The following is a 23,483-nucleotide window of genomic DNA, read 5'->3' on the forward strand; positions in this document are numbered from 1 at the left end:
TTAGTAAGTACAGCCAATGAAATGCTCTCTTAAAGAGCATTTCGGTGAGCGTGTCGCGCTAGAATCCTCTTACTATAAAAACTTCAATCCGTAGAAAGGACTCGATTGAATTATATGTTCAAAACATCGATTGGCTCACAACGACTCTGTAGTTCAGAACATGTTTACTACTTTTATCCGACACAAGATATCACTTCACGTGATGCCTGTATGCGTAAATACTATACATAACACTGGTTTGCTGAACTTATTATTTCCTCATTTTAAAATAAAACCGGTCAGACGTGTCTTCCTTTGAGAGGGTAAGGAAGCTCTAATTCTGGATGCCACTGACAGCGAATAACGATTATAGGTCCACGGGGAAGTCACTTAAAAGCACCAATCGTTCAGGCAAATAAAGCTGTCTGCTTTCAGCGAGGAGACGTCTAGTAAAAGGCTATTATTTTTCCCTGAGAAAAAAAATGTTTGCAATGCTTTGCAATGCATTTATATAAAACAACTTCTGGCCCATTTAAGAAAAACACCACCGAATCCAAGACATGTAATTAGCCACACGCTGTTTAATCAATTGTATAGACATTTATAGGTCTTCTTTTCAGCCGCCTGAAAGACTACAGCGGTGCTGTGATGATGACAAGCTTTTAAAACGCACCGCACCATTGAAAGCTCGCAGCTTGTGAAAACAGGAAGTGTATGTGCAGAACAGAAACTCAGACTGAAATAAAGCCAAAGACCCCTGCGCCCACATCCGCCCACCTTCACCTCCTGCCCACCAGTCATAGCAGGTCAAAGTACACTACGCTGCCAGACAGCCGATCACCGCAGGGAAGTTACTGGAGGTGATGGGGAAAACCAAACGAGTGCAATGTCATTACAGCTCCCGAAATAATCAAATCAAGCCGTAGAAAGAGGCCTTGGATGCCTTTGAGGGAAATTATGGATGGACACGAGACCATGTCTAATATTCGTATCACACTTAGAATGCATCGAACACGTCTTTTAAAATTTAACTCTTAAAGTAACGTTCTTTCCTCACCATGGCAACCGTTTCAGAGCCCGGCGTAGCCTTGGGATTTTGACACTCCGTCTTTTCTTTACAAACGATCTCTTGTTTGTTCATCCAAGCAGCTCGTATTTGAATACGGGCTGGTTTTTATGTCAAGACAAAACTGTGATATTATTTCTCGGTTCACTTAAGATCGGGGAATGACAGGTTCAAGCTGTAGCGAGCGTTTCGCTCATCACACGTCTAACCTAAATTTAGGTTAAAGATTTGCATGATCACAAATAACAGACACGTCTCACGTCAGCTATTACAATATCCCAAGCCTGTAAACCCAATAAATGGAAGGTCATGAGCCGCCTAATAGGTACTTTAAAAATAAATGTTCAGATTAATTATATAACCAGTAGTCCATCACCATAATCTGTCCATATGAACTGTAAACAGGAAAAAATAATACACAAAAATCTTTTTACAGGTAATAGGTCAAAAGGCCACAAGGGGGCGCCATTTAACTACACAGTGTGTTATGGAGTCAGAATTACACATAACCATGATCTTGCTCCGTATTTTGAAATACCCTTTTTAATTATAAAATGCTATTTTAATCACCTGTAATCAATGGAGCATTTGCATTGCACTTACGAATATTGACTAGATATACTGAAGCAATCATTTTCGTGTAATTTTTTCAAATAAAACACTTGGAAATCAAACCAGCAATAGTTTTTTTTAATCAATTATTATTATTATATCTTTAATTGAATCCGATCCGATGCAATTAGTAATACATCAAATAAATAGTCAAATAAATGAGACTAGTTATCAGAATTTTATGAGAAAAAAAATCGAACAGGTTATAAACATTTACATATAAAAATATTGTCAGACTCCAGAAATGCAGACACTGAACATGTCCATTCAATATACAAAACATTGTTTTAACAAAATACACTTAGAGAACTGTTGTATCAACTTGTGCAAAGAGTTTCTACCAAATGAAATATATCAAAACATTTTTAAACGGTTTGCAAACCGCACATCCACTTTAAGATCCTTATTTCAATCCCAATGCACGGCAAAAAAATAAATATGCTCATGTACCCTATCTTGGCGCTTTCTAAACATTAGCTGAAATTTATGGAAAGTTTGGACACTGACAACCTGCCAACAATCAAGTGCGTTTGAACATCTCTTCGTCTCTTGACTTTTTAAGTGAACATTCGGGCTAGTTTAACAGTGTAACAATGTTTCATTCGTGAACATCCACAGAACACGACTGTAAAGCCATTAGTCACAGTGAACAAACCGATGCAGTGAATGCAACATTTCGACCTAATTTCAAGCAGCCGGTCTGACTTGAAACGGCACGCTTAACATTTCCAAAGGTTAACGAAACAAGAACGGCGTATCTAGATCCGAATGAAATTTTTAGCCTACTTCTATTCAGTTTTCACGTGTCTGTCCGTCAGTCGTACGGATGGTGCCCCGGTTCGGGATGGCCGGTGTGCGGCGGGTAGCTGCAGGCGGAGATGGCGCTTCCGCCGGGGCTCACCGGAGGAGTCATGCCGCTTAGAGGCACCAGAGCGTTCGGATGCCGGTGGTACGGTCTGTAGGACGGGTGAAGGTGATGGTGTTGACCGTGGTAATAACTCACGGGAGAGTTGGCATAATCGTTTGGAGACAGAGGGCGCGCGTTACCAAGCATGGGCTGCAGGTAACCGGAGATGTGCGTCGGAGAGCTGGACTGGTGACTCCAGGAGCCGGTGTTGACGAACGGGCTTTGCCAATAAACGGGCTCCTGTTGCAGGCAGTACGAGTCGGCGAAGTTAAATCCAGACGGTAAGGGTGGCGGTCGGTAGGGTCTCTTAACGCGCCTCCTGCGCCTGTAATTACCCTTCTCAAACATATCGCTAAACGCTGGGTCTAGCGTCCAGAAGTTCCCCTTCCGTTCCCCGCCGCTCTCCCGGGGAATCTTCACGAAGCACTCGTTGAGGCTCAGATTGTGCCTGATGCTGTTCTGCCACCCTTTTTTGTTCTTCTCGTAGTACGGAAACTTGGATATGATGAAGCTGTAGATGTCATTCAGGGTCAGCTTCTTCTCCTCGCTCTCTCTGATGGCCATTGCAATGAGAGCCACGTACGAATAAGGAGGCTTTTCTGGCGCTGGAGCGGCTCCTCCATCCGCGGCACCCCGGCCGTCCGCTGCGGTATCGCGGGATTGCGGGTTATCAGTCCCCGCGCTGCGATCCATGAGATGGGCTTGAGCTGGATGAATGAAAAGGCGAGATTGTACAAGCACGAGTGCAAAGTTAAAAGTGTCCAGGTGTGCGTCGGATTTGCTTTAGGTCTCCACCTACCTGCCCTGCCTCCTGTCGGTATCCTCAGGTAGAGGTCAAAAGTTCGCGAATTCGACATGAAAGAGGCGCGCGAGGCGTCGCAGACGTATTTTGACTGCTTGGTAAATGTTATAGTAAACGTGTTTGATGTCGCCGCTATTAAAAACGCTTGCTGATTGCGCTGAGCCAAAGTTGGTAAAATAATTATAATATGTCCTCCTTGTATTCTTTTTATTCACGTTGTGAATTAAATATTGCGTTGTTGATAAAATATAAAAACTTGCTGTGAATCGAACGCGCAATTGAATTTAAAATATTAGGTTAAATATAAAAACATGCTGTGAATTGATGGTACAACTGAATTTAAAATACTAAAAAAAAAAAGTATAATGTCAAATTATTCTGTCCGTGTTTTATTTTATATATATATATATATATATATATATATATATATATATATATATATATATATATATATATATATACATATATAATATTCAAACACATTTAACTATCTAATCCATTTGGGATTTTGTGGGCTGCCTATGTTTCAAGAACAAAGAGCATCTGTTTTGTAAACTTCATCCTCTGTTCCATCCAGTCAAATAAACGAAACGTTGCATCAAAGGTGTCGCCTTGAGTGAATATTGAAGTCTTGTGTGAATCTGGCTCTATGATGATTTATTAGTTAAGGTGGTTTAATGCATAAATGCACATTCGTTATAATATTTCTAATTTTTAATGTCAGATCACATTAGCTCAGATCCATTAAATAATGCAACTTCGGTTTAATGTATATGATACGTCCTTAGTCTGAATGCGCCTTAAAACAACATAAAACATTCTTACAGCAAGTATTGCATGTATTAACTTGTGTCTTTTTAGGGGGGTGGTGGCGCTTCCCACTCTTCCAGTTTCATCTTCATGTGCATGGACAAATACATTGCTAACTACAGTGCCTCAGATCTTAAGTTACCATTTGCAAAACACATTAATGACTTGTAATTCAATAATTTTTTTTTTTTTGGAAAATGGACATTGACGTTACCTAATCATCACTCAAATAACCACCCACCATGAGCTGTATAACGTCCTATACTGAGAGAATCCAGATTGTTATCATTCTTTCAGGAGACAGACTGTCTACACCCGGCCAGTGATGGAGAAAGATAAACTGGTACTCTGACTACATTTTATTATTTACTTTCAGTTTTGTATATTTTTCTTTACACTTTTTTGAATGATTGCATTATTCACTAACACAATTAAAACGGCCAGCATGCAAGAACAACTGAATGTTTCCAATACATCATGATATGGGAACAGCAACACGAAATTTAGCTTATCAAGAAGATCAAGGAAAACCTTTTCACAACTACCTTCACTATTGCCCCGTTCAGTGAGCGACTGACTTTACAAATAAATGCTCAGACTTTCTGAATGCGGAAAGCCAAAGTTTTAAATGTACATGTGTGCATTTAGGAGACGCGTTTATCTAAAACCACTTACAAAACAAGAGTATAAGAAAAGCGGCCAACAATATTTCCAATATACAACGCCAGCGATTAGGAAGGAGAAACAGAAGACACTAAAACCAGTGTATAACAATTACAATGGAGATTTATTTCAATCTGGTAATTGAAACATTGTTATATACAAAATATTAATTTATCCTGTTTACCTTGACATGATGAGTGAGTTGAATAATAAAACGGAGTCCGAGGCTCCATGGACACAGTAACAGACATTTGCTAAACCAAATCTTTCAGTGTCACATGGTTGACAAAAGTAGCTCAACACAAACATATCGCAAGATAGTATCACATCATTACGATAATGACATGACATGGAATTCTCCTTTCAGGATGTAGGATAAACAGAAACACGTAAATGTACAGCAATATGGCAAAGTCGTCAAATAAATGTTTCGTAAAGATGCATCACGTGCCCAACAGACACCATTCTGTTAACCTAAACAGCACAAGCATTCAGTCTGAAACAAGCATCCAGTGTTTAAAAACACAAAAAATTGAAAAGATTGAACATGCACAAAAACATGTTTCACAAAGCTCACGTCATACTTTGCGGCATAATGTAGAATCTCGGCTGTATGTAACAGAGCTCAAGTTAAGAGGATACGGTCTTCTCTTTTGTTTGAGAATTCCTTCATTCTCCACTATTACATCCACAATTGTTGAGCAGCAAGAATAAAGTTGTAGCCATCACCCAAAGGAACTGCTGTCCACGTATTTCCTGTAAAGATCCCAGATTTAGTGACAAGACCAGTGTACATCCCAGTTTGACCTTGAACTCCTGAGGTCTCTTCTATACGCTCATCTCCAATTGTAATAAAGATAGAAACCGATGAATGTCAAGTTAATGGTCAGGCTGGCAAACAGTAGACCAGGCCCAAGTGTCAGGCCCAAAAACCCTGTGAAAAAGACAAAGCATTCAAACAATAAATTATGCAAAACAGAGTAACCCAGTTCGTTTAAACCCTGCTACTCTAATGCACTTCCTGTTCTCACCTTTCCATCCAGGCTTGCTCTCAGTTCCATTTCCTGTGGTTGTGTCTACATGGCAGTTTGAAGACCCAGAGGAGCTGCCCATTCGCTTCTCCACATGCTCAAACACACTGCCCTCGTCGATCAGTGAACCTGAATCTCAAACAAAATCATATCTGTGTCAATCTTAAAAGTTCATATATTGAGAACATAACATACAAATAATACAAATCATAAGTAGCACAGGTATGTTATATTATATGGGTCAAATTTATTGGGGTATTAATTAAAAAAGACCGTGTTCCATGAAGACATTTAATAAATTTCTTACCTTAAATATATCAAAACTTAATTTTTTTATTAGTAATATGTATTGCTGAGGACTTCATACCATGATTGTGTGAATGGAAGTGTGGAACATCAGGCAAGAATCCTCCGCTGTGCACCTGGCTTTGCTCTAAAAGAAACTGAGGCGGCGAGGCCAAAGTTAAAGGCTCCAGAGGAGAGGAAAAAAGTCGCAGCTTTTGCCCGCTGATGTTGAGTCTGGCCGGACTGATGAGCGGCCGGCGCTGCCTGGCAGAGCTGGTGGTGGAAGTGACTGATCCTGCCACGGAAGGGGTTGGAGAAGGTCCAGGAGAGGAGGGCTGGCTTCCAGATTTCAGAGAATAGTAATCTATTGAAAAGTAAAGAAAATTGTTTATCAGATGCCAATGTGACTGATAAATAGTAGACAATTATCAAAAGATTTTTTTTGGATCGAGTTTATAAAAGATGTATACAAAAATGCCTGTACTTGTTCACGGTTACCTGAAGGAGGAGAGTCTTTACACTGTGAAGATGGTCTACTCCCACTGAACAGGAAACCTGAATCTGCAAGTAACAGAACAAATCAGCACAGCTCTTTGGGAGTTCTTTTTACTTAATCAAAAATACCGTAAAAGCGGTAAGGTTGTGATAAAGTGTAAATTTCCATTTACCGTCACATTTAACAGTTTTCTATTATTGAAATGCATTTCATTCCTGTGATGGAAAGCTGAATTTTTAGCATCATTTCGACTCACGATCCTTCAAAAATAATTCTAACATCATTCAGTGCTTATTATAATCGATGTTCAGAACAGTTCTGCTGCTGAATATTTTTGTAGAAATTAACTTTGTTTAGAAACATTAAATGTATTTACTGTCACTTTAACGATTTAAACTTCATTTCATAAAATTTTACAATTTTGCACAGTATAACAACTAGTATTTCTTATTTGAAAAATTTAAAAAGTGAAAGCTATCCCACAAAAGACAGAAATTCCTAGCAATTTTCATGACACAACTCAAGCATCCAACTGAAAGGTAGAAACATTTAACGCTCTCATTCAGTCATTCCATTCCAGGAATGTCTCCATATGTGGAGCGAACACAGCTGCAGCTGTAGAGGAGCAACACCATTACAGAGCATTATAGAGCAGATGGGTGAAGGTACATGATGGAGCAGGTACAGGCCCAGCTCACACAAAAGCCCTTTCAAGACCTCCTGTGGAAGTGTGACGGAGAGATGAGTGATACTCTAATGCTTCTGTAAAAACAAGTTGTGAGAGATTCACTGGACTTACTGATATTTCCTAAAACTGCTAATTTGTTAGCCGTTGAAGATCACCGTTACATATCTATCTCTACATAACACGATGAGGTGGAAATGAATCAAATGCTGAGATTGCTCAGACAAGTGTGCGTGATCGAATCAAGAGCGTAAAGATCAAGCTCTGGTCCTTCTTATCACACCTGCCGGGCCACTGCATCTGATTAAAGGAGGCTGGCGCTTGCCATCTCATCTGAAGATCCACACATGAAACGAACCGTGATTCTTCTACCGTCTCACAGCAGTCATTTAAACACCACTCCCGACATCTCCCTGATCCCAGGCTTTAAAAGCCTGTGTGTATTACAAAGTCTCGTTTACTGACAGGTCGAAGTTAAAAGCTATGTCAAAGCAAGCTGTTGCCCCTGCCATCTCTTTCAATATAAAGCGTGAGCATGTTGGTAGGTAATGCGTATCAAAACCTTGAGTCAATTAGTTAAACTAATTATTTTTTGAAATGTGGAAACGTGAAATCAAAACATTTTTGGTACAGGAATAGTTCATCAACAGTCATTTCTCATTTTGATCATTTTTTCCCCCATACACTAATAGTTTATATTTATTCTGCATTGTATTTCCTAAGAGGTGATATCTATAATAGATTTGATTGCCAGTGGATATAACTCTACTTTTGAAGTTTGATAGCCTGTAGTCAATGTGTGCCACTGGACAGAGAAAAATAGTTTCAATGAAAAATAAATTCAAAGATAAAACAGACGCTGTTAATAAAATGAAGTAAATTAGTCACTTTCCGTAACGTGAAACTCATCAGCAGTGGGAAAATCCCTGTAGCATGCAGGTAGCTGGAGATACCGAACAGACTATTTCTCAATCACACTTCGCAATTTTCTTTGGCAGTTGGCAAAATTCCCCTGTTAGGTGCGGCACCGTCTGGTGTGAAGAGTGAGCAGAGTTCCTTGTACCATGCATTCAGTCAGTCAGTGACCCACATCTTTCCCATCATGCACTTCTGCACTGGTTCCACAAAACAGCACCTGGGGCTTCTCACTATAGCAGCACTGCTTTTAACTTCAAAGAAACTGAACGTTTTTCTACATTATACGACTATTATAGTCATAATACATTTAATCATAATTAGTTTTATTTAAAATATATGTAAATCTTTTTAATAACAGACTTCATTAATGATTAAAAAGTTGCATTTTTGATCAGAAGTACAGCGAAAAAAGTAGCGTTTTCAATTTTAATATATTTCAAAATGTAATTATTTCTGTAATTGCAAAGCTGAATTTTCAGTACACATTGCTCCAGTATTCAGTCTTGATTTAAATAAGTATATGAATATAAATTTCAAAAGAACGGCATTAATTTAAAATATAAATCTTTTATAACATCATGAATGTATTCAGTTGCGTGATCGATTGTATTTGTATTTGCTGAATAAAACTTTCGCTCAAGTTCTGAATGGAAGCGTATCGGTTTCCTCAAAAATATAAACTAGCAAAAACCGTTTTCAACAATGATAATAATAGGACATTTCTTGAGGAATTTACCTGCTCGTGCGAGGGATGGGATAGTTCCCAGAGACAGGGCCCTGTTGAGGCGCCCAGGCAGCGAGGAGGGTAAGGCTCTGCGACTTCTGTGGCTTTGCTGGCGGATGAGCAGCTGCGACAGGTTGGAGGGAGGTGTTGGGATGAAGGTAGAGGATGCAGACACAGGTGCAGACAGCGAGGGACAGTGATTACTGTAGTACGGCCCAGGAGAACTGCCAGACAGATACCTGCAACAGACAGAAGAGAATCAGTCCGCTGATGGCTTTCATGGAGCATTTATCTCTTCAGTTATTGCTACGGAGAAACGCTGTATTCTGTTTTACTTCAAGTAGATAACTGCAAAAAACAAACAAACAAAAAACCTCTGCAGGCTTCCACAGAATTCAAAAGCCTGAACTACATGCTGATTCTGTCAAATGTTAAATCTGATTACGATTGCAGTAGAGTGTAGTAGATATCAGTGATGTGAAGACCTCATTACAGATAATCCATAAACAATTTAAGAAATTGTACATTAATAATTGCTCGGCCCATGTCTAGTTCAAGCATTTGATGTTGTTATTGTTTTTTGGTTACGTTTTTAAAATTTTTTGGATCATAAGCTAAAGCTAAATAAATTAAAGAAATAGCAAACACACACTTCGTAGTTTATCAGCGTTTTATTTCACTTTCATAATAGAGTTAAATAATACAAGTATAAAAAGATGCAATACAACCCAAGTGTACAGCTCCAACATGCCGCTTCACTCAAAACACAACATTAGTACAACAAATCTGAGCTTACGTTTCTGGACGGAAAGCGTTTCACTACTCAACAATGCAGTCGCTCATTTCACATTATATCTTTGGGGGTCATTCCATGTCAAAAATCACCAGAAACCACTGATCAGGTGTTGATGATATACCAGAAAAAGCACAGCAATGCCACAAACCGATTATTTTTTGGTTTCTCAAAGTCAAAACAACTATTTGAAGCCTGTGGGCAAAAAATAAAAAAAGTGTCAAAAGCTCCAAATAGATTTTTAGATTTGTAACGGTCGGACGCTCTGAAACATTTCACTTTGACAGGCTCTACCGCATTACATGTCAGTGCTAAATTCAGTTTCACTTTTTTGCTAATTTCATTTCAAATCAAACGAAAATTGGGGAAGCAACCTACTCCGGGACAGTCTAAATCGGTCTAGAAATGATCCGAGTCAAAAAAGGATCAAGTATACTCACAAAAATACAATGCTGTTCTAAACGAATGTTATACATTCTAAATAGACGCTTGTTTGAATGCCAAGCCTAAATGCGCACTAATATTTGTATTTACCAACCATCAGCTTTGGCAAACAGTACTATGATAATGAGCATACTAAATATTCAACGATACGGATGTCTACAGTTAAATACTCAAATAAGTGAAATGTGCCACAAGTCACATCAAAAAAAAGTTAATGAAGCTTTACATTAAGCTCGTTATGCCTTTTGGTAATACTAAATTATAAATATTAAAGCTCGTCGGAGAGGGAAAGGTACCAAAGAGTTTTAGCAGTTGATAACACATCTAATGGAAATGAACATAATTGACTTAAATAACATAACAGTTGCAGACAGTAAGTGTCTAAGTCACAGTACAGCAAAAAAAAAAAAAAACTTCACAGCATATGCCACATGCATACAGTAACTTGGGAAATACAGTGATGCAAACCTACAAAAACATACAATCTACAGTCGTACTATCACAACGTCACGTTCCTAGTCCACAGCCAAAATACAATGTTTCATTTCCATGAAATCCCTACAAAGCTTTATTTGCAGATGTTTTAAGATTTTTAAGTGTCACTTTTTGGTAGACACGGTAGAGATGGCTACGTGTTATAGAGCTTTAGTGTGGATGTTAGTATTCAAACTAAATGACATTTAATAAAATGTAGCGCACTTAATATGATGGAATTTAGAATATAATAAGATAGTGCTAAAAAAATTTTGCATAAATTCTGTACTGAGGTAACAAAATCTACTCTGTGGTGGAGACAGACTTGAAATTCAAGTTAATTAGGAATCAAAACAAAGAGAGACAAATATTTTGAGACTCTCATAAATGTGTTCAGCTGTAGCTTAACCTCAAAAGCAAACGCTGAAATATAGCACAAGTCTAACATATTTGTATGTTGTTGGCAACTAAATACTGGCAGTAACACTTCTGTTATGCGATTGCAAATATGAGATTAAAGCAGTATTGGCGTAATACAGTATTTTTCTTTCAGTTTGATATAATGGATGGCTTTAGGCAGTTTAATTGGCATATGTCTTGTAAATTTTCAGCTTAAATTCAGTGATGCAATGGATCAGGAAAAATAAAATTCCCAAATTGGTAAGCACCATTGCAATGTCTCGAACAAAGCATTTTGTATTTCAATGCAAAAAAAAATTATTACACATGGCAAGATGCATACAAAAATTAGGAGCATGGTGGTAATGTCAAGCACTGTAAAAGGCAATAAACAATCCTTTTCTAGTACTTTGAGTAAGTTCATCCACACAGACTACTTATATATATATATATATATATATATATATATATATATATATATATATATATATATATATATATATATATATATATGCAATTATAAGGCCTATAGTATTAGCATCTTGGCCGTTGAGGTTTTACAATGAGTAGATTAGTGATTAGTTATTGTCAATTGAATACATCTGGGAGGAATGTTCCCAATCTGAGGGAAAAACCAAAAAAAACAACCCTTGATTCTATATGTCTCAAAAGTGTCCTCGATTACAGATGCCATAAAATATCTTATCTTAGTGTCACTGCTCAGATTCTGACCTGCGACCTCTGGCTCTTCTCTGACTCGTGGATTTGCGAGTTGCCACAGCGGCAGCGAATCCCACCAGACAACACACAGACGTGATGCCCAACTTGACCGTTTCCAACCAATCAGGGATGTCCTTCTTGAGGTAAAACTCAGCCAGGTAAAAACATATCACCAGGAGCCAAAGAACAGAGGCCACAGCGTCAATTCTCCTCAATCTAGAGAAGACGACAAATATTTCATTTGTAATTACTTTACTATAATTTTATTAATATTGAATTATTGTAAATGTACATATATGTATAGATTCATTGTGTGTGTATATATGTATATATATATATATATATATATATATATATATATATATATATATATATATATATATATATATATACACACACACACACACACACACTGTGTATATTAAATTGTATCTATAATTTAATTTATTTCACCTGACAGGTCCTGCCATTAAGACACCTGTGATGCAAGTTAGGAGACCAACAGAAGCCACAGCCATCTGATGGTCGCTTCCGGACTGCCAGACGAGTCGAGCGTTCTCCACAGCCTTTTCTGGCAGAAGGCCTACCAGATCATCCCACATCATGCTGCCCTCCTCAGCCTTGCTTTCACTGTCATTTTGGAGGGGGCGTTTATGTGGGTTAACTCCTCCGCTCAATGCCTGCGAGATGGAGGAGACCACATCTCCAGATCCAGACAAAGCCACAGCTACAAGGAAGGCACAGGCGAGAAACGCAAGGACTCTGAGCAAGATCAACCAGGCTGGTGTGGTGAGACAGTAGGTGTTCTGAAGAAAAGGATAACAAAAAAAATAAAAAAAATAGAAAGACTACTTGATAAGGGAATAACATTTGATACTAGCATGCCAAGCCTGATTAAAGACTAAACTTGAATCAACAGTAGCTGCACAATAAAATACTCAGGACACAAAAGAAGCAAGAAAGAAGAAGTCCTTCTTTATCTCTTACAATCAATTCCACACATGTATCTGCAGTTTAAGAAAACACTAGTAACAGAGCGGTCATTAATCACACTTGATACATGCAGCAAACGATACCTAGGCTGTAGTAAAAATGCAGTTTTATCTGGGCAACATCTAAACTCAAGCGCAATCTTTCCATGTCAAGCCCTTGTCACTTAATCAATCTTTTTTTAGATTTCTAGAACATACCCTTCAGAGGGCTAGAAAAGTGGACTCTCCTGTCAAGTCTTGTGGTTTGATTTGAAAGCATATAAACATATATCACCACCTTAATAAAGGCTTTATCAGCATCCCGACTGCGTCTGAGCTGGTGGTTGAAGAGCAGAGCCCGCAGCTGTCGGTTCTGGTGTTTGATGTAGTACTCCACTGCCGTCTGGCACGGCCGGCACAACTTGTAGGTCTGCTCAAGGTGGTGCTTATATACCTCAATCTCCTCATCATAGTTTTCCTGCCATTACGGTGAACACGGCGCATTACAATTTGCAAAAGCATGCACGTTATTGTTTTTGAGCTGATGCATTTCACATTTATATTAAACGTGAATCTTAGACGCCTACTGAATGCAAATTTTATGTAAACCATGGCTGAAATTTAGGGATTAAATGGGTGAATTATAAACCTACATCATCCCTGGGGATGAACGAGGCCAGCTGCTTAATCTTCAGAGTCTGGTGGCTGTTGCATTTCTTGCACAGAAGCATTTGGCAGTTGACCCACTGCAGAGTCTTCGGAGACTCCGGGACACCGGCCGAAATGCCATGGTTGAGATGCTCCATGTACTGAGCAGGAATGGGTTTGTTGTAGTCCCCGTTCTACGAAAACAAGCACACAACAAAACCTTATTTTCTTGACACTGACTGATTTATAGCATATCCAAAAGCTGCTCCTTGAGAACTTTCCATTCCTCGAAGAATCCTGGAAAAAAAAAAATCTCCGCAAAAATATTTAGCTGCACGATATTTCAACACTGACGATAACAATGATTCAAATTTTCAAACCAGCATATTAGAATGGCTTCCGAAATTATAAATGCTAAAGTAATGATCTAAGTAACAGTAATAAATGACTAAATCAAAGGTTATCTTATTGTAACGTAATATTTCACAATATTACAGGTTTTTATTGTATTTTAAATTAAAATCTTGGTAGGCTTGGTGAGACATATTAATGTAAACACAAAAAAAACAGCATACCTACTACAAAACTTTGAAAAGTAGTGTATAAGCAAACATGTAAATGCAAGTTAATATTTTTGTCTTTTCAAACCTTGAGACACAACAAACAAATCTTACAAACATAAAATCGATACCTCCTGAAAGCCATTGTACTGTTCACAGTATGGACAATCCCAGCAGTTTCTGTTCCCATAGGGGACAATTGTGTCCTGGTTGCAGAACCAACAATTCACTTTGACATGACTTGGTTTCTTCCTGTTGAACAAAAAGGGTTAACTTTAGGAGCTCTGCTGCAAATCACCATGCATCAAAAACAGAAAACAACTGCAACACAATGCAATCATTAACTGGTTCTCAACTAACAGGTCAACAGGCATCACAATCCTGCATTCGGATAACTAGGACTACCGTGTTTTTTTGGTTGTTGTATCAACTTCCATGAAACACGCCAAAATTTCAGAGGCCTAATGTTGAATCTAATGTAAATCTGTAAAGATCTAGTTTTTCCAGACAGCCCGATCTCGTGAACTGATTATCTAAGTCGCGTGAATAGAGTTTCTATTTACAGGCCGATAGAGGCTTGATTACATTAATAAACTCAGGCTGTGACATTATCATATCATACAAAAGATGACAGGGTGATGTGTCATCCGCATTAAGACAAGCGCTGGCATGTTTAATATTACTTAGAAATTTAAAAGAACTATAAACCTGGAAATTAAGTATCTTAGACCACAAACTATTACATGATTTAAATACATAGCTTGTACTAGACCAACTGTAAACTGACTCATGCATTTAACATAAGAGCCCAGTTTTTGCGTAACACTAATAAAAAAAGTTGGGATCTTCCTCTTTTGCTTTAAGGCTGGCACTGCACGCATTTTGATAGAAACGAGTCTTACCACGGTAGTTAGTTTTCTGTCGAAAAACTTGAATATTTTAGGTGTCCTTAACTTAACCACCACTGCTATCGACAAAATAACAGAATTAAAAATGAATGAAAAAACGTAAGGCACGCATGATTGAAATACAGAAATAACAATAACTGTAGTACTTATGTTTTGGTAAAAAAAATAAATACTAATATCAATTTAATCTTTTAATTATCGCAGACAGATAAGCCCGTAAAGCCATTTAACGAAATCTCGCGCGCTTGTTTGCGTAGTTAAATGGCTCTGTGCCCGCTCAAGAATTTTTCATGGCCTACCTGTTGAAAATGCTATTGACACTTTAAGTTAATTATATGGGAAACAGTAAAAAAAACTGTAGCGTTCCGTAGCCCCGGCTCAACAAACATGTCTGTTATACGAGGCCCAGCGACATCTTATGGGCAGGGACACAATACCTGGTTGCAATTCTGTAGATCAGCGCTCCTCCTGCGGCTATCGCCGTTGCTCCGACGCCTCCAACTACAAGTGGCGGGTACTGTAGTAATATCTGGTTCAACGCTTCCATTGCAAAACGGGTTATTGACTGTAGTGTTATTCAAAAGAAGCCACGCGCTGGAGTAGTGCATGCGGCAACAGAAGCGCGCATCAATCTACAACATGGCCATATCCAGGTCATGAGAGCGTTATTAAGAGCTGTCAAAATAAAAGTTGCCCTTCCACGCGAAAGAAATAATACAGAGTAAAATAATTATTTGTTAACTATACACATAAAATATAAAATAGTCAAAATAACGTTATAAAGTATAGCAATGTAATAACAGGCATACGTTCTGTTTTTAAATGTAAAATATTTTGTACAGTATTTTTGTACACTACATACCTGTTTCACGGTCATTATTATTTTACATCGGTTTTATTATTTGTACATTTTGCATTTCATTTCGTTTTTAGAGTTGCATTGCAAGAACGTACTTTGCTGTAATTACTGCTATACGTCGTGCCTTCATTAAATAAAATCTTGACTGAAAATGACCTGAATCAGGTTTATATGGCATAAATCTGCCCTCTTGAGGCAACGCATGTAACAGCCATTCACAAGCAATTACGAAGACATTACAAGAATAGAAATAATAATTAAAAATCCCTATAACAATGGATTCTCATCTTTCAGTCCGCTTTGTTTTGTGTAGAAAATATGTATCAGTAATCAAAATATTAAATCATAGTCAAGATAGCGTGCTTAAAAGCACGTATGCTGACAATACTTAATCATTATCTTCAAAACAAAACAACCGATTCATACATGCCTCTCACTTTGTACAGAATTGTGGCACAAGAGATAACACATCATTTACTAGAAAGGCTCAAAGATCATGTTCTTTGTTCGTGTTTTGGAACCTCTACGTAAACAGCTGGGATCATGGGATTATTGACTCCTGCATTTGTTTTCAAAGTCTTGCTAACAGTCATAAATCCATCAAACAGGCTTGAAAAGGTCTATTTATTAATGTGGCTCATTATTTCTGTGCATTTCCAACAACAAAAAAAATAACTTCCATAATTTATTTTATTAAACCAACAGCAGCATATGCATCAAGGCCCTCATTTTCTGCAAAAGATGAACAACTTAACATACAGTAAACAGATTATAGGTTTCTAGTGAAGAGGTGAATGGAATTGATTGGTCAGATTCCAGTGCTACTAGTTGTCATGAAGCAGGAAAGTGTTACAAAATATTGCAACGTGAGCTTATCAGCTAATAGCGTATTCTACGCCCCCATTACAGTATCATTTGAATTCCTTCCAAGAACTTCATAATAAAACCCGGATCCAATAATGATTAACTCCAAAACTCCTGGACAAGTACCGTACCGTAGAGTTCAACAGACTGAAAAAAAAAAAAAAACAACCCAATGCTGCTACTTATAATAGGAATAATTTAGTTAACTTAAAGCACTATTTGTATATTCGGATGACTTTTTGCTGTACACTGATACAGTATACACAAACATCTAGGAGTAGCTATGCAATATGCGCCATTTACATAACACATAAACAAGCAAAACAGTTCTGATAGCATATGCAGTCAACGCAAAATAATAATAAAAAAAAAAAAAAGCCGTTTAATGTCTTTGGGTAATTCAAATAAACATCCCTGTTCACAATGGATTCTTTTCTGTCCACTTTAGCTGCAGGTCAAAAGTATCTTTGTGCTTGTAGTGTTCAGCTTCATTTGGAGGGTTCACCCAACAGATGGACAATGAGCTCATAGGTGGACAGCACTATGGCTGTGTTGGGGATCTGTCTGATGAGCTGTGGAATGAGTCCTCTGTAAAAAGCTGCGTATCCCTCTTCCACCGCCACAAGGCGCGCCGTCTGAAAGAAGTACTTGTATTTGCTTCCTTCTTCTCTTAGTCGTGTCCGAATGACCTCTGGAAAACACACCATGAAAGGTCCGTCATTAAAAATGAAGTTTCATTAAATATTGATATTTTGTCTTTTTATTATATATTTTTATACACATTAATAAATATACACAGTGCACATTATGTAAACAAATTTTGGATGCAATTAATAATGTATGACACGTCATGCACTCCAAGTCTTGTAGTGAAAGAACAAGCAATCTATATTTATCTGTAGACAGAGACTGGCTGATGCTAGTTTTCACTGGCTGACAGGTAAAAACAACCTACCATGTGGATAAGCTATGCAGGAGGCGCAACCCTTGGCAAATGCAGCAGCAACCATGAGGCCCAGGAAATCTGAAGCGCCCTTTTCTGTGTCTGTGTCAGGCGTGGTGAATCGACTCTGCGCTAGGTACTTCTTCAGCGTCTCGTAAATGAGGAAGCAGATCATGGTCTCCGAGATGCCAGCATACGACGCGGTCAGGCCCCGGTAAAAACCTCGCATACCTTCCGTTTTATACACGTACCGCGCACATTGTAACGCATTCATTTTCTTCTCCCCACGTGCCCTGGAGGACAAAGAAACAGTCGGTCAGTTAATCAGGAAGAAGTGGATAACAAAAGGTCAACACGATTAACTCTGAGGTAACAGTTCTGCTTTCAAAACCTAGTTTAGGCACCTAATGCTAAAATCAAGGTCAAAGACTTCGAAAGGTTTACTTGCACCTTTAATTTGCATTGCACAATGTGGTTTGCATGTAGAGTGGGAGGGAGAATTAAATGCTAGACTATTTTGAGACCGTACCATCTAACATGCTTCTCTCATCTGACTCCAGCAGTTTACTGCCGGCGCTTTTTATAGCGCAAATATAGAACATGCTTGCTAAGCCCTGACGGCTGCGTCAAGGTGGATATTTGCAGTCCAGCAGATTGGATCACATGCTAATCGTCATGACATTTGCGTAACAGAGACAGTGCTAATAATTTGTACATCCCCATCCTAAAAAAAAATAAATAATAACGACCCTCACAGTATCTGGGGATGTGCTACAACTCACAGGCCTCAACTCAAGAATCTAATACAGATGTGTGTTATGCAAAATCCCTATCGAGGGTGAAAGTTTAGCATTAACGTACTTCCTCTCAAGCTGCATTCTTGTTTTGACCATCCAGATGGGATTCATCAGGGAGTTTGTGACGAATGCTGTGAGGAAAAAAAAACAATGCAATTAGGAATTCAATCAGTTACTTTTCTTGGAAAGCATCTTGGAAAACAAGTTCTGGGAAACGTTATCAGCAATGTTGCATAAACGTTAAGGCATCACCTGCAAAGCCAGCCGAGGACATGTGGACAATTCCACTGTTTGGGACAAAGATTCCATTGAAAGTCTCTTTCGACTTTGAATAAGCTGCAAAATAGATCGCCCTGAAGAAGAACAGAAGGAGAACAGACTATCAGTGTCTTGACTCTGTTAAACTCTACACCCCCTGCTTCCTCTCTTCACGCATGACAGTGCAGAGTTCATTTTAATATGAAAAAGGGCTGTTCGCACTGAAAAGCTGCCAATGTTTTATCAAGCCAAACAGCTTGAAGTGAGATTTCCTGACAGCGCAGTCGGTTCTATGTACTGAATGTCTGGAACAAACTGCACAAAGAGCTGAATAAGCACCCAGATCTACTGTCATCATGACTGTGGGAAACAATGGCTGCGTTTTTTTTTACAGAACAAGTACATCCTAGTGGACTGAAGGAAAAAAAAATTCTAGCTTGTTGAAAACTTTGCATGTAAATGTAATTTAGAAAGCTAACATGAGAAAATGTATGGCTATTGTTCCCGAGGGGGAAAAAAAACAAATCAGTAAAAAGAAATAATACTTATTTGTAGTAAGAATTTTGAAAAAAGTAGTGATATATGCATGTATAACAAATTGTACAGTGAATAATTTATAATCTATGCTTGATTTTGACAAAAATTAATTGATCCATTACCTTGAGGGTGCAACACCAACTAGATTTGGGCCCAATCCTCTGAATAGAGATTTTGGTCCCTCTTTCTCTAGAATTGACCTGAGGACAGAGAGATGAGATTTAGACACACGCAACACTACCGTGCGGCATCTCAGTCAGACTGCACCAGACCAGTTTATAATAATACATCCAGCATGTTTTGAACACTGCAATTATGCTAGTGGCACCTTTACACACATTCATTTCCTTTATAAGCCACCCATATGAAACGAACCTCTCTTTATTAGATAAATACTGAATGTTGACAGTAATGAATCATGCTTCTGTGACTTTGCAGAGGTTCTTTGTCATTACAGGTCAATAATTCATCACTTCCTGAAAGGAAAAGCCGTTCAAACGTTTTCCTTAAACTAGATACTATTAAATATGAGTCACACGGTAAATGTTTCCTCAGTAAAGGCTAAATATAGTGTCCTTTTCCCAAGATATTACACAGTCGTCAAAACTAAAAGTCACGTAGACTTGTACACTCCCTCAGAGACGCTCAGTCAGGGACACCTTGTGTTTGGGGTTAGTAATCTGAGCACAGCAAGAAGGCATCATGTGACAGTGCTGGTTCCTGAGAGCAATGCCATGCTGTGCCCAGTTACCCAAAATAGACATTGACAGGGAACACTTGCAATCTCTTTTGCCTTTACATAAGACAAACCCCGCCCCTTATCATCATCAACAGCAGTCACTAACAGCAGGATAAGAGCTGCTTTAATCTGCGATCATTTAGAAGATCAAATCCAGTTGATAAACGCATCTACATTACAGCCTTCAGACATCAAGCCTACAGCCTACGCTCAGGGCGGATGACTACGTCATATTGTTTAGACTTCTTTGCTTACCGTAACACCTGTAGCAAGCTAGGGCTGACGGGTCCCGGTCGAATGACGCCAGCACCGTTGAATGTGCCCAGTTGGACCTGGAAAACAGGCCTGAGGGTGAGACCGGATGACTGTAGTCTGGTTTTTAACACCTCCAGGGGGCAGGTCATGATGGCACCTACGGTTCCACCACATCTGTAGAGAAAATAAACACTTATTTAGCTACCATGCACTAGTTTGGCCATACGTAAAATTAAACTTAACTAAAATAACCTAATGCTGAAACAAAGAATCATGACTGTTTCCAATATTAATAATAAGAAATGTTTCTTGAGCACCAAATCAGCATTTTGGAATCATTTCTAAAGTATCATGTGACACTGAAGACTGTAATAATGATTGCTGAAAATTCAGCTTTGTCAGTACAGGAATAAATTACTTTCTTTAAATATATTACAAAATCTTCCTAAAAATATTGTATATAAATAATAATAACAATAATTTATTCAAAATTAAAATCAAATAATACAAATTCAAAAGAATTTTGCAACCTAAAAATTGGCTGTGTCCAACAAAGGTTGAAGACCTCTAGATTAAGTAAACAGACAAAATCTTGCGATTACAAAATTTGATAAAGGTTGGCACTACATTTGCAGTTTGAGGCAACACTAGAATCCAGTTCAAACTAAACTTTAGACGCAAATACATGCGTGCACGTCAGCAATGCTAATGGGCAACCTTCTTGGCTGTTTTAAGAGTCAAGAGTATGAGAGTGAGGTCAAGGAAAACAAACTGAACTTCATCAAAACGACGCTATGTGACGCAGGTGACAGTGATTGTGATATGCATTACAAAATAAAAGGATTAGAGTCCAAAACTGGTTTAACCTAATTGGCTCCTATTCAAATCAAAGAAAAGATGAAGAACATTACCATTTAAATAAATGTAAAAAAAGAAATTGAAGAAAACAAAACTAACTTAAGAAGCAGAAAAAAAAATCCAGATCAACCTGTAAGACATTTTTTTTTAAACAAAGCACATAGCAATTACACCTGTTATGTATCTTGTTTATTTCTATTGAGACTTGGGGCAAATAAATCGTGAGATGTTAAAATCGCGGATCTTTTTTTTTTTTTTTAGGAGTCAAAACATGTTGACACAGGCCAAGAGGTTGTGTTAGCGAAGTACAAGACATGAGAAGAACACAACGTCTTTGACCTCAATAAAGGACAGATTAATCACAAATCTGCCTGAGAAGCACAATCAGTTACAAGGGCAGACGTCCTCAACAAAAGCCTTAAGCCCAACACTGCTGCAAGTCTCCTCTTGACTTACTTCACACAGCTTGCCTTCTCATCCAGCTCGCGGAGCACCAAGGGTAATGTTTTTATAAAGATCGTTTTGTAACACAAACAAAGCTTGGGGCATTATTACATAATGCTCATGTTTGAATAAAACAAACATGCAGATAGATGTCTGTGCCCTTCACAGCAAGTCTTCTGAATCTAACTAATGTTTAATTGAGCTCAAAAATTAACGTATAACTTTAGTTACATAACTGAAATTGACCGGCAACATGAAAAAAAACGGTGGCAACATCCCTCTAAGCCTATCAAACTTTTACCATAAGAGAAAATACAGGAAAAATTTTTTTTTTTAATTTTTCATGTTTTCATTTTTAGTGAATAAGAAACTAAAATACATCATTTTATAAATATGCATTTCAAAGCTTCTGTATTTAATTTCGCAATTATATTTATTATGAGCTATACAATAAATTTCAATTAAAGAGCGTTTTATGATATCCTAATAAAAAAAAAAAAAAAGGCTCCGATAATACAATAATTTTTTTTTAAATAAAAATAAAAATCACACTTTGCTATCAGTAGAAGTAAAAAGCTATTATTTCATTATGGTGCAATGTTTTACAATATTCTTCATAATTCCACAAATCATATTAATGGGTCTGTATACATGGGGGAGAAAAGTGTATTACTTTTTATTTCAACCTTCAAACTTATAAAAAAAGCATGTGACATATTTAGCTAGCTAACAAGTGCACTTCAGTTGAGCTTTTAAATAGCAGTCACACGTTCACCTACATCCATCACTCTCTAGCCCGGTACACATGCTTGCATTCTTGACGCGACTACGAACTTCTCTGTCCTTGAAAGAAGCGAGCGCTCCAGCTACATTTAAGTGCGGGTGTTCTGATACTACTGCGAAAGTGTGACATTCACAAGTGCAAAATGACAACAATAAATCAATATCAGCGACTAGGGGAGTAGTAGATAAGTGCTGATATCAAATACTGGTCGCGGGACGTAAATAATTGTGGAATGACCTTGGATGCGTTTATGTAAAGCGATGCGCTTCTATTTAAATATATACAAATGGTGCTAACAAACTAGCTCTGCGTTTACGCTTATTTAGTTATTTCCTGTACCAACATTTCACGCGTACACACATACGTTTCAGGTTTTAATAACCGCACACGACGAGCTCGCGAGAGATAAAGCTCGTCTCGTGGCTGAGGACATTATTACGTAACGCAACACATTGCTCTGTGTCTGTGACAGGCTAGATCTTAAAAAAAAAAAGTTTTCGCTTTCCAGGCAATATTTTACAACAGTTAACGTAAGTATTACCATCCCGTCGATATAGCAATGTGACCGCAGCACTTAACCTGCTCGCGTATTGAAACGTAATATAAAACGCTTCCGTCGCGTGACTGGATGCTGCGCTGGCTAGTTTCATCGCTAGCTAAAAGCTAACAAGAGCGCTCTTCATAAACGCATCTTCGAAATATCACAGAGGAGATATCAATAACGGTAAAAAGAGCGTTACGGTTGATTTCTCTTCTGAGGTGAGCGTGACATTAAGGTCGAGGCGCTGCGTTGCGTTTACAGCTGCTATCGACCTTCCAGTCTGGGGACCGTCATCCTTGGTTTAACAGGAATACAAAGTCATTTCCACTCACCCCCCAGCGAAGAGATGTAACAGCGTGTCTTTCTGCGCCATTTCAAAGAGCCATCGCACCTCGCAAAACCGTTAGACTTGAAATAAAAACAGAACGCAGTCGCTTAGGCCGACGGCCCGATGATGCTCGCTAACCGGCTTCTCTAGCTTTAAACCCGGATCACGCCGAGCCTCGTGAAGTAACCCGGACTCACGTCATAGGGGATGGCCGGGGGTGTTGTCCATGACGTCACGCCATCGGTTCGCGCGCACACAAAAAAAACCTGCAAACTTAAATGCTGCAGAATATCAGGTGTGACATTCTGCAATATATAAAAGGTTAAATTTTACGATTTTACTTTTTTTTTTTTAAATCATGAATTTATTTAATCTATATAG

General features: G+C 38.3%; 3 protein-coding genes across 5 annotated transcripts; all 3 read right to left on the reverse strand.

Moving 5' to 3' along the window:
* Nucleotides 1–1,816: 1,816 nt before the first annotated feature.
* foxl2l (forkhead box L2-like) lies at nucleotides 1,817–3,676 on the reverse strand. The gene has a single exon (XM_043224054.1). It carries the CDS (start codon nucleotides 3,255–3,257, stop codon nucleotides 2,472–2,474), a length of 786 nt encoding a protein of 261 aa, XP_043079989.1. The 5' UTR covers nucleotides 3,258–3,676; the 3' UTR covers nucleotides 1,817–2,471.
* Nucleotides 3,677–4,944: 1,268 nt separating this feature from the next.
* On the reverse strand, nucleotides 4,945–16,204 carry tmem201 (transmembrane protein 201). 3 transcript variants are annotated; one of them, XM_043224050.1, is made up of 11 exons: nucleotides 15,333–16,204; nucleotides 14,119–14,239; nucleotides 13,433–13,621; nucleotides 13,078–13,257; nucleotides 12,262–12,614; nucleotides 11,821–12,024; nucleotides 8,991–9,217; nucleotides 6,654–6,716; nucleotides 6,238–6,519; nucleotides 5,871–5,999; nucleotides 4,945–5,773 (listed from the first exon to the last, which is right to left on the reverse strand). In XM_043224050.1, the coding sequence occupies exons 1-11, from the start codon at nucleotides 15,440–15,442 to the stop codon at nucleotides 5,676–5,678; spliced, it is 1,956 nt and encodes a 651-aa protein (XP_043079985.1). In that variant the 5' UTR covers nucleotides 15,443–16,204; the 3' UTR covers nucleotides 4,945–5,675. The 3 variants fall into 3 exon arrangements, with proteins under 3 accessions (XP_043079985.1, XP_043079984.1, XP_043079986.1); XM_043224049.1 differs by having other exon boundaries at nucleotides 5,871–6,005; XM_043224051.1 differs by lacking the exons at nucleotides 4,945–5,773; nucleotides 5,871–5,999; nucleotides 6,238–6,519; nucleotides 6,654–6,716; nucleotides 8,991–9,217 and having other exon boundaries at nucleotides 11,602–12,024.
* Nucleotides 16,205–16,359: 155 nt separating this feature from the next.
* Nucleotides 16,360–23,265, reverse strand: slc25a33 (solute carrier family 25 member 33). The gene is made up of 7 exons (XM_043224052.1): nucleotides 23,107–23,265; nucleotides 20,148–20,321; nucleotides 19,276–19,353; nucleotides 18,611–18,711; nucleotides 18,423–18,489; nucleotides 17,574–17,854; nucleotides 16,360–17,309 (listed from the first exon to the last, which is right to left on the reverse strand). The coding sequence occupies exons 1-7, from the start codon at nucleotides 23,145–23,147 to the stop codon at nucleotides 17,107–17,109; spliced, it is 945 nt and encodes a 314-aa protein (XP_043079987.1). The 5' UTR covers nucleotides 23,148–23,265; the 3' UTR covers nucleotides 16,360–17,106.
* Between the last annotated feature and the right edge of the window lie 218 nt (nucleotides 23,266–23,483).

The sequence above is a fragment of the Puntigrus tetrazona genome, chromosome 23, assembly GCF_018831695.1.
Source record: "Puntigrus tetrazona isolate hp1 chromosome 23, ASM1883169v1, whole genome shotgun sequence".
Taxonomy (NCBI): domain Eukaryota; kingdom Metazoa; phylum Chordata; class Actinopteri; order Cypriniformes; family Cyprinidae; genus Puntigrus; species Puntigrus tetrazona.

Excerpts from the sequence above, each read along its gene's own strand:
- foxl2l (XM_043224054.1), bottom strand. The coding sequence starts at position 3,257 with ATGGATCGCAGCGCGGGGACTGATAACCCGCAATCCCGCGATACCGCA.
- slc25a33 (XM_043224052.1), bottom strand. The coding sequence starts at position 23,147 with ATGGCGCAGAAAGACACGCTGTTACATCTCTTCGCTGGGGG. Across the intron at positions 18,712-19,275 it reads GTTGGTGTTGCACCCTCAAG|GGCGATCTATTTTGCAGCTT; the intron begins GTAATGGATCAA and ends GTTCTTCTTCAG. Across the intron at positions 17,855-18,422 it reads AGAATGCAGCTTGAGAGGAA|GGCACGTGGGGAGAAGAAAA; the intron begins GTACGTTAATGC and ends TTTGTCCTCCAG.
- tmem201 (XM_043224049.1), bottom strand. The coding sequence starts at position 15,442 with ATGGAAGCGTTGAACCAGATATTACTACAGTACCCGCCACTTGTAGTT. Across the intron at positions 14,240-15,332 it reads ATCTACAGAATTGCAACCAG|GAAGAAACCAAGTCATGTCA; the intron begins GTATTGTGTCCC and ends TTTGTTCAACAG. Across the intron at positions 9,218-11,820 it reads AGAAGAGCCAGAGGTCGCAG|GTATCTGTCTGGCAGTTCTC; the intron begins GTCAGAATCTGA and ends TGTCTGTTGCAG.